The 13,202-nt window shown below is 47.2% G+C and overlaps 1 protein-coding gene across 3 annotated transcripts in view; it reads right to left on the reverse strand.

Annotated features, from left to right (window-relative positions):
• Positions 1–558: 558 nt before the first annotated feature.
• The window catches only part of LOC117346482 (alpha-1,4-N-acetylglucosaminyltransferase-like), a 152,087-nt gene continuing 139,443 nt past the window's right edge, over positions 559–13,202 (reverse strand). For all 3 annotated transcript variants that reach the window (XM_033916143.1, XM_033916152.1, XM_033916134.1), the window contains exon 3: positions 559–1,401. In XM_033916143.1, the coding sequence (XP_033772034.1) occupies positions 817–1,401 (585 nt within the window). In that variant the 3' untranslated portion in view covers positions 559–816. The remainder of the gene's footprint in view (positions 1,402–13,202) is intronic.

The raw sequence follows: 13,202 nt of genomic DNA on the forward strand, positions 1-13,202 counted from the left end.
CCCTTTCCCATCCCTCCCTCCGATATATTCCATTATCATATAAAACATATAATAATAAACTTCCCCCCTCCCTATACCTTAAGTTGATAAATATAAGGGAAACAAATTCAAATTAATCTTTACAATACTTTGTCAATGGTTTCCACACATCCTGAAACTTCTTAAAATATCCCTGTTGTAATGCAATAAACCTTTCCATTTTATAGATATGGCATAAAGAATTCCACCAGAAGTTGTAATTTAATCTCCTCCAATCCTTCCAATTATATGTAATTTGCTGAATGGCAACACCAGTCATTATAAGTAGTAATTTATTGTTATTCGCAGAAATCTGACTTTTTGCTCTCATTTCCATACCAAATATCACAGTATCATAGGATAATGCCACTGGGTTATCTAATAAAGGTAAACTTAAAACATTCCTTTTTAAAGATAGCTTTAATCTTTAATTCTCTCTTATCTTAGCATTTTGACTCCTCCATGCTCCGGTTTTCCCTTTCTTGAATCACTTTACTATTTTAAGATGGATTTCCTACTTCTAACCCTTTTGTTCCAGTAGGTCCTGTTAGTCTCTTGTCACTTTTTTTTTTTTCTTTTCTTTCTTATGATTTTCTTGTATAAATTATTTTAGAATGTTAAACTGCATAGAAGTATGATAGGCAGTATATCAAATTTTTAATCAGCTTGAAACTTGAAAATTAAAGTAAATAAACAAGGAAGAAAGATGAAGGTCGGAACACTTTTATGCAGTCCTCATCTCTATGTTTATGGAAAATATTAAGTAGCTAACAGTTAAATAACATTATCCTCCTGTATTTATTTCCTTGATGCATGTTTTACAATGAATTCATAAGTAAGTGGACAATGTTTCATAAAGAGGTTCTCAGCCACTGAATTGCTTCCAGGAATCACCTGCTTGTTATTCTTGTTCTTGAAATTCCACAAGTGCAAGCCATATGAGTTATTAAAAGTGTCATGGGGATTCCAGACTTGAAAATACCGTTCCCATGCAGGATGAGGAAGTGGATAGAATCGTCGTGTATTCAGAATGGAAATATTTCTACACGTTATGTCTCCTACATCCTTGAAACCAGATATCTCACATTGTCTTTTTATCACTCTAGTAAGTAGTCTAGGACCTTGGTGACCCCACATATATCCTCTGTAGTTCTTCACAAAGTCCTCCATGCAGTCCCAGAGAAATTGATCGTGCCTTTGAAAACCAAATACTGCATTGTTGATTATATCAACGTTCTCAAATGCCAGGAAATCTACTTCTGGGACAGGCTTCAGGGATATGATATCTGTATCCATGTACATCCCGCCATACTTCCAAATCATTGCTAATCTGAAGCCATCAGCGCTAACATGGGGCCAGAATGTCTCCGTGGCCGGGTTTACCTGTAAAGTATACAGAGGGTTAGTTTTCCTTTCACTTCTTTTGTTTCAATGTCAGTATAAAATCAAGGACAGATTAACACATACGTAAAAGTGATTACTTCACTATATTGCGAATATCAACAGGAAACATATATTAGGGGCTTTATTTACTATGTTTACTGGTGCATTGTGAACTCTTGTCTGCAGCTTAAGATTGTCAGTAGAATCTTAATATAATGCATCTTAGTTATAATTAGAGCTTAAGGTTTTAGATTTTGACCAATTAAATACTGGGAAAACACCTAGATTAAAAAAAAAAAAAAAAAAAGTAAAACAGTGTTTCTTGGATAAACAGTGGAAAAATCCAACTTTCCCTAGTATTCTCACTCCTCTGCTTGCTTGCATTAAATTTACCGTATTGTTTCTATGCCTTTCCACACTGACTACTTCTCAACTGCACAAATAAAACAGTAAACCCCTGCGACTTTGCGGTTTGCGAATCACAGACTCTAACTTGCGGTATTTTCCGACTGCCTCTTCCTGGTACTAAAGTTAGGCTACACCAAACAGGAGCTGCTTTGACATGCTATCTGGTGGTGAAATTCAAAGTGATTTAACCGACCAAAATCATCTCCTGCTCAGTTAAATTGCTTGTTATGAGTTAACTTTAAGAAAAAGTGTTTTCTCCTGTGCTGGGCCAATGGAGAGTAAAATAAGCTCCCAGTGTATCTTTGACAGCAGAAGGATCTGTGTCAATGTAAGAAACAGCGAAAATTACATCTTTTTGTCAGATGAAATTATGCTTCTCAATGACATGGGCGTTGGGTTTTATGGCTATTAGTTTCTTTTCCTTTTGGATATATTTAATGTGATGAAGTTTTATTGATGTATGTTACATTGATTGTTTCGTAGTATGTATATATAATGGTTGGTTTTTGTATTGTTCTAAATTATGTATGTGTTGTATAAAGGCAGAATATAAATAATAAACTATAATTGATCATATTCAGCGGCGCATAACTTATTAGTGTCATTGAAAATGTCTTCTCTGTGCCCAATGTGAAACGAGCTATTTTGGGGACGTTCCAAGGGCGGAGACAGCACTTGGCTGGTTAAGTGCCAAGATTCAGCATAAATAAGACAGCATAAAAGTTAGTCCTATATTTATACAATTCACACTTAACCTGCTATGATTTTGCCAGCTACTTATACCAGGAAATTAAATAACAGAGCCTGGATAAGGCCCAGCATTGGATTTTTGAGGATAACATCAGCAGTAGTCAGCAAAACATGATTGCTACCGGCTGAGTGTTTTCATATCACAAGTGCATTGCTGTTTTCCTTGTTCTGTGGAATCAAATACAGTACTTCCCTGAAATTTGTGATGCCTGGGGAGGGGCCTAAGGCTATGATTAGCTCAGGTGCCTCAGGCTTCTCCCTTGGGAGGAGCCTGAGGCGCCTGAGCCAATCCCTGACTGGTCAAAACAATGGCCAATCAGGGACTTCCTTAGGCTCCTCCCTAAGGAAGTCCCTGATTGGCTCAGACGCTCAGGCCCTTCCCAAGGGAGGAACCCGAGGTACCTGGGCCAATCAGAGCCTTAGGCCCCTCCCTGTGCATCACATAATGCACTGGAAAAGGACCTAACGGTCAGTGTGGTCAGGGGGAGCAAGAGGTGTCTCCTGCTCCCAAAGTCAGAGGTATGGGACAGGGGTAGCCCTCCTGCTGTTTTTTGGGGGGGAGGGGGATGAATTTTCGGGCATCCCTTCTGCTGTTATTTTTTTTTTTTAGTGAGCGAGCGGGTGCCTTTGGGGGCAAGAGGGAGTGGGCATCCCTCCTGTTGGTTTTTTCAGGTGGGCAGGAGAACGGTGGCTCAGGGGGGGTTCGATTGTCGGCTTTTTTAATGGGATAGATGGTGCGCGTTTAAATCACGTAGAACATCTGTCCCATTAAAAAAAAAAAGCAGAAGCCCTGACAGCAGTGACAGGAGGCTGCTTCTCCTGTCACTATCAAGGCTCTGCACATATCTGAATCGCACCAACTGCGGAGCTTATGAGGGCTTCCTTCCTGCTGTTTGAATATTGGCCCCAAAAAGTCATGCTGCAACTCGTCTTTTTTTAAAAGTCTTAATATGATTATTATATTTTATGTAAACAAAACAGATAATCAAATATGAATAAGAACATGAAGCAAAGAACAGAACAATTGTGTTACCCATACATAATGTTCATCATAAAATACATATGCGATCTTGCGATGTACAAAAAGGTCAAGAAAAACTATGAAGGAGTATTTAAGTATTTACTTTTAGAGCAGACATTTCAGCATTCAGATTTCTTAGCCAAATATTCTTCATATCTATTAGTAAGACAAACTGTATTCCACCAAGTGTTATAATTAGCTTCATTGCTAGTGATAGTAAGCTATCTAGTACACTCTGCTTCCGAGAGCATAGAATGAAAACAGAAAGATTTCAAGCAGAGATATTTCTTTTGAAAGTCTTCCGTTACATTACAAATTTTACTACCGTATTTTTCACTCCGTAAGACGCATCTTAGATTTAGAGGAGGAAAACAAGAAAAAAACCCATTCTGAAACAAATTCTCCCTGCCAGGCTCTGCACCCTGTCCCCCCTTTGTGATCTAGTGGTAGGCTGGGATGGGGCACAGGGCAGTGCCTGGTGGCTGGCAGGCAGGCAGGGACAATGAAAGTGACAGTATTCTTAAAACAAGTAAACATCAAAAAGTCCAACAGGACAGAGAACCCACAGGTATAAAACAGTACAAAAGGAAGTGGGAACGGACAATGAACACTCCACTGAAGATCACTGATGTAAAACCAACTTGTTTATTTCATAAAAGGACACAAGCAGAAGCTGTGAACCCAACACAGCTCTGTGTTTCGGCGTCTGAGGAACGCCTGCATCAGAGGTCACTGTGGCGTATATGTTCACAGAGGACAGGTCTGAGATAAAACATAGCTTTTCAGTGATTTTGGTTACTCTGGTATGTTATTTGGACCGAGCTTTGTTTTATCCCAGACCTGCCAGAGTGACCCCTGATGCAGGCGTTCCTCAGACGCCGAAACACAGTGCTGTGTCGGGTCCACAGCTTCTGCTTGTGTCCTTTTATGAAATAAACAAGTTGGTTTTACATCAGTGATCTTCAGTGGAGTGTTCATTATCCGTTCCCACTTCCTTTTGTATAGCATTCTTAAAACAGCCACAAAGGCTTAAAGAACAACAACACAGATATTACATGTGGAGGGCATTTTCAAAAGGACAGTCAAATAAGAATAGAGAGTCCAGCTCATAACATCCAAAACAGGTGTCTGGTATGAACAACCATTTTACAACTTGAACCTCCAGCAAATTAAACAGTAAAAAAGCAGACAATGAAAGTCTGACAGCATTCTTACAATAGCCACATAGATGTCCCTCCAGAGCAGGGCAGCCTGGTGTTTAGTGCAGTAGACTAAAACAAGGGACCCAGGTTAAAATACCATTAACTACTTTTTTTTGTGAGCAGTCCAGGAACAGAAATACCGTATTTTTTGCTCCAGTGAGAGGCATGCATGAGCCCCGAGCACGCCTGCCTGGTCCCGTGCCACCGCCCGAATGGCGCTATCAGCTCGGTCCGGCGCTGCATCGGCAGACAGAAGTGAAAGACAGGCGCGAGCCCCGAGCTCACCTGCCTGGTTCTGCGCCACCGCTTGAAAGCAATGTTACTTACCGTAACAGTTGTTATCCAGGGACAGCAGGCAGCTATTCTCACTAGTGGGTGATGTCATCCGACAGAGCCCCGATACGGACATCTTGCAAGCATGTCTTGCTTGAAGAAACTCAGAAGTTTCGAGATGCCCGCACCGCGCATGCGCCAGTGCCTTCCCGCCCGATGTACCAGGCGTGTCTCCTCAGTTCAGGTAGCTAGCCTGAGAAGCCAACCCAGGGGAGGTGGGTGGGACGTGAGAATAGCTGCCTGCTGTCCCTGGATAACAACTGTTACGGTAAGTAACATTGCTTTATCCCAGGACAAGCAGGCAGGTATTCTCACTAGTGGGTGACCTCCAAGCTAACCCCAATGGGATGGTGGGAGAGTTGGCAACTTAAGAGAACAAATTTTGTAACACTGTTTGGCCAAACTGTCCATCCCGTCTGGAGAAAGTATCCAGACAATAATGAGAGGTGAATGTATGAACCGAGGACCAAGTGGCAGCCTTACAAATCTCCTCAATCAGTGTCGATCTGAGGAAGGCTACAGAGGCTGCCATTGCTCTGACCTTATGGGCTGTGACCCTACGGGGGAGGGATAATCCAGCCTGGGCATAGCAGGAAGAGATACAAGCCGCCATCCAGTTAGAGATGGTGCGCTTCGATACAGGTCGTCCCAACTTGTTAGGATCAAAGGAGACGAAAAGTTGAGGAGCCGTTCTGTGTGGCTTTGTGCGATCCAAGTAGAAAGCTAGAGCACGTTTACAGTCCAGAGTGTGCAAAGCAGATTCCCCAGGATGAGAATGAGGCTTTGGAAAAAACACTGGAAGCACGATGGATTGGTTGATGTGAAATTCAGAGACCACTTTAGGCAAGAATTTTGGATGAGTACGGAGAACCACCTTGTCATGATGGAATACAGTGAACGGTGGATCCGCCACTAGGGCCTGAAGCTCACTGACCCGACGAGCTGACGTGAGGGCCACCAGAAAAACCACCTTCCAGGTGAGATACTTAAGTGGAGCCGTGTTGAGAGGTTCAAACGGAGGCTTCATAAGATGAGACAGGACAACATTGAGATCCCAAACCACAGGAGGAGGTTTGATAGGAGGGTTGACATGAAAAAAGCCCTTTCATAAATTTGGAAACCACAGGATGAGCAGACAAAGGTTTCCCCTGTAGAGGCTGATGAAAAGCCGCAATAGCACTCAGGTGGACTCGTATAGAGGTAGACTTGAGACCAGACTGGGACAGGTGTAGAAGATAGTCCAATACAGAAGATAGGGAAGCTCGCTGAGGTTCCGTGGCATTGGAAATACACCAGGAAGAGAATCTAGTCCATTTTTGGGAATAGCATTGTCGAGTGGCAGGCTTCCTGGAAGCCTCCAAGACCTCCCTCACTGCTTGAGAGAACTGGTGAGGAGTTATGTTGAAAGGAACCAAGCTGTCAGGTGAAGAGACTGCAGGTTGGGATGAAGTAGTGAACCTTGATGTTGAGTAAGTAGTGAAGGAAACACTGGAAGAAGTACTGGCTCCCTGCTGCTGAGTTGAAGTAGAAGGGAGTACCAAGGTTGTCTGGGCCACCGAGGAGCAATCAGAATCATGGTGGCATGGTCTGATCTCAACTTGACCAGAGTCTTCTGAATGAGAGGAAAGGGAGGAAACGCATATAGGAAGTGATTCCCCCACTCCAGTAGAAAGGCATCTGCCTCGAGGTGGAGAGGAGTGTAGATCCTGGAACAAAACTGAGGCAGTTTGAAGTTGTGGGGGGCTGCAAAGAGGTCTATCTGAGGCGTTCCCCACTGAGCGAAGATCTGATGAAGGGGTTTGGAATGGAGCGTCCATTCGTGAGGCTGGAGAAGACGACTCAATTTGTCTGCCAAGACGTTGTCTTTCCCCTGAATGTAGACAGCTCTGAGGAAGGTGTTGTGGCGAACCGCCCAATCCCAGACTCGAAGAGCTTCCTGACAAAGAGGGGCCGAGCCCGTGCCCCCTTGCTTGTTGACATAATACATGGCGACCTGATTGTCTGTGCGAATAAGGACCACCATGTCGTGAAGCAGATGCTGAAAAGCTTGGAGAGCATTGAAGATGGCTCTGAGCTCCAGAAGATTGATTTGATGGAGTCGTTCCGCAGGGGTCCAGAACCCCTGAGTTCGTAGACCATCCAGATGGGCCCCCCATGCATAGTTCGATGAATCGGTCGTGAGAACTTTCTGGTGGGGAAGAGAGTGAAACAGCAAACCTCTGGATAGATTCGAAGAGGTCATCCACCAGAGAAGAGACTGCCGTAGAGCAGGAGTGACGACAATGTGACGGGACAACGGGTCGGACACCTGAGTCCATTGAGATGCCAGGGTCCATTGAGGAATTCTGAGATGTAGTCTGGCAAAAGGCGTCACATGAACTGTAGAGGCCATGTGGCCCAAGAGGACCATCATGTGTCTCGCCGAGATGGACGGGCGAGAAGACACCGACTGGCAGAGTAGAAGGAGAGCATCCATGCGTTGAGGAGGAAGGAATGCTCGAAGTTGAATGGTATCCAGAACAGCCCCGATAAAGGGGAGAGACTGGGTGGGCTGAAGATGTGATTTGGGGAAGTTGATCTCGAAGCCCAGACTCTGCAGAAAAGAAATTGTAGTCAAGGTCGCCGAAATGACCTCTGGAGCCGACGGCGCTTTGATGAGCCAGTCGTCGAGGTATGGAAACACCTGGAGACCCATGTTCCGGAGTGCAGCGGCCACCACCACCAGACACTTCGTGAAGACTCTGGGAGACGAGGAAAGGCCGAATGGAAGCACTCGATACTGCAGATGTAAATGTCCCACCCGAAATCTGAGAAACTTGCGGGAGGCCGGATGTATCGGGATGTGAGTGTAGGCCTCCTTGAGATCCAGAGAGCATAACCAATCGTTCTGCTCGAGTAGGGGGTAGAGAGAAGCAAGGGTCAGCATGCGGAACCGCTCCTTGACCAAAAACTTGTTGAGGACTCGAAGGTCCAAAATGGGACGCAGATCGCCCGTCTTCTTCGGAACCAAGAAGTACCGGGAGTAGAACCCCTGGTTTTGCTGATCTACTGGCACCGGCTCGACGGCTCGAAGCCGAATCAGAGCCTGCGCCTCCTGTAGAAGAAGAGTGGTCTGCGTCGAGTTGGAAGGATACTCTCTTGGCGGGTGGTCCGGGGGGACCCGTTGGAAATGAAGAGAGTATCCCTCTCTTACGATGGTAAGGACCCAAAGGTCCGAGGTGATCGACTCCCATCGATGATAAAAATGGTGGAGTCGACCCCCTATGGGAAAAACAGGGGAAGACAGAACGTCGGTTATGCTCCCTGGAAGAGAGTCAAAAAGGCTGAGTAGCCTTGGGTGCAGCCGGCATCTGAGGCTTCTGTTGAGTCTTCTGTGGAGGCTGCCTCTTCACAGGCTGTCTCGCTTGGGGAGCCTGCCTCGGTTGATAACGCCTCTGGTAGATTTGAGGCGGTCTAGAGGGACGAGACTGCTGAGGCTTCGGTTTAGGGCGCAGAATAGACTGAAAAGACTTCTCATGGTCCGAAAGCTTTTTAGTAACAGTCTCGATAGACTCATCGAACAGATCCGCTCCCGCACAAGGCACATTAGCCAGTCTGTCTTGGAGGTTCGGATCCATATCAATAGTGCGAAGCCAGGCCAGGCGACGCATGGCGACTGAACAGGCCGCAGCACGTGCCGAGAGCTCGAAGGCATCGTAGGAGGATTGCATCAGCTGCAGCCGCAACTGGGACAGGGTCGCCACCACCTCCTCAAACTGGAAACGAGCCTGAGCATCGATGAAAGGGATGAACTTGCGGAGTACCGGCAAGAAAAAATCCAAATATGATGAGAAGAAAAAATTGTAATTGAGCACTCGAGTCGCCATCATCGAGTTTTGGTAGACACGTCTACCAAACTTGTCCATCGTTCTCCCCTCCCTGCCCGGAGGCACCGAAGCGTAGACCTGGGAAGGGTGAGAACGCTTGAGAGAAGACTCGACCAGAAGGGACTGATGAGAAAGTTGAGCCCCCTCAAACCCCTTGTGGTGAATGATGCGGTATCGAGCATCCAGCTTACTGGGAACCGCAGGTATGGAATACGGTGTCTCAAAACAGCGCATGAAAGTCTGGTCCAGCAATTTATGCAAAGGAAGCCGAAGAGTCTCCGCCGGAGGGTGAGGCAAATGCATAGTATCCAAATACTCTTTAGAATATTTAGACCCAGTGTCCAAAGTCACATCCAAGTCATCCGCCATCTGTCGGAGAAAAGATGAGAAAGACAGTTGGTCTGCCAATGCCGGCCGACGAGACGGACTAGACGAAGTGGAAGCCTCCGGGTCCAGGGAGAGGTGAGACCGGCATGGAGAATAAGAGGTAGATGGTTCCTCATACTCTGGTCCCTCCGGCTGGGATACATCCGACGATGAGTATCCCAAACGCTGCATCTTTTTCTGCGGAGACACCTCTGAATGGCGTGAGGAGTGTCGAGATGAGTGTCGAGATCGATGCCCCTCCCGGTGACGGGATGGGGAGCGAGATCTTCTGTGCATCGTACGATCCCCTGAAGCCTCTAAAGAATGAATGGGGCTCGATGCGGTGGATCGCAGAGGTGGTAAGGATGCGGACTCACGCAGGGCCACCCAAGTCTGGTATGGAGTGCGGAAGAACTCCTCCTGCGATGCAGTATGCCCAGGACTCCGATTATCAGGGGCCGCCCCAGCCCCCTGTTGTCGTGGAGGTGTGATGGGCTCTAAAGGTGGCATATCAGGAAGGGAAGCCCTTCTGGAGGATTCTGCCGCCCTCCGCCGATCCCCCTCGTCGAGCAGCGAGATCGAACGATGAGGAGGAGGGGGAGGGGGCGGACCGCCCCCTGAAACCGGTGCCGGGAGGTCACCTTGAATGTTGGCGATAAGCCGGGGCCCCATGGTCCGCATAAGCTCGACAAACTGAGCTTCTAGCAGGGATCGAAGCGAAGCCGATATGGAGGGATCCGCACCGAAAGGGGGTCCTCCTGCACGGTCTTCGCGTTCCTTCGTGGCCAAGTGCTTCTGCTTGTTAGCTTTAGGCACTTTGATGACCACGGGAGGGACGGTGGAAGGCGGTACCTGAACCGAAGAGACGGGGCCAGGCACCGATGCTGAAGTTGAAGCCGTAGCCGGTGTAAACGATGCCGGCTTCACGATGCTGGATGCAGGAGTCGTCGATGCAGGTTTCGAGCGAACCGGCGAAACCTCAGCAGACGTAGAAGCAGACAGATCCTTGGCAGTCTCCATCTTGAACATCGACTCCCAAAGCAAGCAACGCCTCTTAAACGAGCGCGCAGTGAGCGTGGAACAAGGCCGGCACGATTTCGGAACGTGTTCCGGACCAAGACACTGCAGGCAGCGTCGATGCGGGTCCGTCAACGAAATCGCACGCTGGCACTTGCTGCACTTTTTAAAACCGGTGATTGGCCGGGACATAGGCCGGAAAATCGACGCTGCAAGGTCGAAAGCGGTAGGCCGCAGCCACGAGGCCGGCCCGGCCGAACCGCTGGAAGAAATAATTTTAACTTTTTTTTTTTTTTTTTTAAAAGAAAGTAAAAATGAAAGAAATTCAAAGAAATAAACTAAAACGCGGGTAAAGAAGGCAAAGAAAAAACTGAAATTCAGTCAGCGCAGAATGAAGATAACTTCTCAGCTCCGCAGAAAGAAAAGAACTGAGGAGACACGCCCGGTACATCGGGCGGGAAGGCACTGGCGCATGCGCGGTGCGGGCATCTCGAAACTTCTGAGTTTCTTCAAGCAAGACATGCTTGCAAGATGTCCGTATCGGGGCTCTGTCGGATGACATCACCCACTAGTGAGAATACCTGCCTGCTTGTCCTGGGATAATAGTGCTGTCAGATCCCGTAAATCTCGCGAGAATCAACGGCACCATTTAGGCGGCAGCGCAGGACCAGGCAGGTGTGCTCGGGGCTCGCGCATGCCATTCACTTCCGTGGCAGATGGGGGAGCCTGCCAATGCAGCGCTGGACTGAACTGACAACACCATTCAGGCAGCAGCAGCGTGGGACCAGGCAGGTGTGCTCGGGGCTCGCGCATGCCATTCACTTCCGTGGCAGATGGGGGAGCCTGCCAATGCAGCGCTGGACTGAACTGACAACACCATTCAGGCAGCAGCAGCGTGGGACCAGGCAGGCGCGCACAGGGCTTGCTCCTGCCTCTCACTGCCACAGCAACTGGAAACTCGGGAGGCCGTCCAGCAGGGGAGCCTGCCGATGCAGTGCTGGACCGCCAGGATTATATAAATGTACCGGGGGGGGGGGGGACGACGACCGGTATTCGCTCCATAAGACACACCCTTATTTCCACCAAAAAGGGGGTGGAAAAGGTGCATCTTATGGAGTGAAAAATATGGTAATTATGGTTCAGATGGAAGACCAACAACAATAAATAAAGAGTTGCACACGAATGGAGTTTGTGGGAATCCTACAGTTACTGCGGAAAACCCACAGGAATCCCCCTCGAATCCACAGGAACCGTGTGGGAATCCCCCTCAATTCCATGATACTCACATGGGGAAACCCCTCGGGTCCATGGGGATGCTGCGGGAATAGACGACAGACACCACATGAACTTACCTCTTCACACTGCAGTAGCCCCATGCCTCAGTGGTTTTTTTCTTCTGCTGCATTCAGCTGACCTTTCTCAATGATCAAGAGGTGGGACTGAGAGATTGAACTCGCCAATCAGGCACATAGCAATTAGCGATTGGTTAGCGTGACCTGTAGCCCTGCTTCCTGGCTCACCTCCATTTTCAATTGCTCTTGCTTGCTACCCACAATTCCTTTTTCTTCTGGGAGCCAGCTGAGTAAGGAGGAATTGAGGATGAGCCAAGTGAGGATGGCAACTTGATAGAGTTGAAGAGGAGCCCAGTGAGGTCTGGTCCAGTCCCATGTGCGCAGCAGAAAGCAAGTCAGCATTACTGAGCTGAGTGAAGAGGCATCGAGAACAAGCCAAGTGAGGATGGCAATGGAGTCAAGGAGTAGCTGAGTGAGGTCCAGTTCAGTTCCATGTGTGAAGTAACAAGCAAGGCAGCATTATCAACCAGAGCAAGAAGGCCACAGTTTATGTAAAAAAAACTCCTGGGGAATTTTTGCTTCTTCATCTGGGTTGAGCCAGCTGCCGGATGAAGGAAGGGACGAAGGGGATGGGGGTAAGGGGGAAAACCAGAAGAACCAGAGAGAGAAAGGAGAGATCCCCACGTACATGTATGTAGCAAAAGCAAAGCCCTGGCTGCAGTAAACATGGCTTATTCTTTCCTGAACCTGCATGTTGTTCTATCTGGGCTGAGTCTGCTGTTGAGTGAAGGAGGGCATCCTGGAGAAATGTGTGTGTGTGAGTGGGGAGGGGAGCAGGGAAAAGAACCCTCTTAATTACATTGATCAGAATGAGAAGAAATATGTGATGCTTGTCTTTCCTTCCCCACTTTCTCAATAAAGTGAAGCAGTTGCCCTGTTAGTCCCTTTTGAATTTGTGGAGTGATGAAAAACAACATTGCCTAATGTGTTCTCTAATCATTGAGATTTGTTGAGGGGGGGGGGGGGGGGCTTGGTTTTCTGGGACTGAAAGGTCACTTGGACACACAAAGTCAGAGGCATGAAGAAAGTACAAGAGGTTTATTACAGCATACTGGAATCTAGTGCAGTTAACAGCCTGCCTACTAGAGTGTTAAAATCAGGAAATGCATGGACTTTTATGCCCTTTTCACTAAGCATACGCAAACTTAATATATGCAAAAACTACAATTTTCATTTGTTACTTCTATAACTTTTCTACAATTATTATTGGTCCTAAGCCAGCATTTATGATAGGTTCAGGGATACAACTTATAGTCCTATAGGAAACTAGCTCATTTCTCTGCTTATCTAAATCTTACAGGTCTAAATGTTACATGTACAGAAGGGCAGGGTACATCATGGCTCAAACTCTTATCTATTTAGCTTACAATGTGGTAAGGTAGGGACATACATTTTAGGCAGATGAGGTCTGTTTTCAGCTATGTAGGCCAGAGCAATATTTTAAACAACAGTTAACCATTTCATGACCCTACATTCCCCCCTTTCA

The sequence above is a fragment of the Geotrypetes seraphini genome, chromosome 1, assembly GCF_902459505.1.
Source record: "Geotrypetes seraphini chromosome 1, aGeoSer1.1, whole genome shotgun sequence".
NCBI lineage: Eukaryota > Metazoa > Chordata > Amphibia > Gymnophiona > Dermophiidae > Geotrypetes > Geotrypetes seraphini.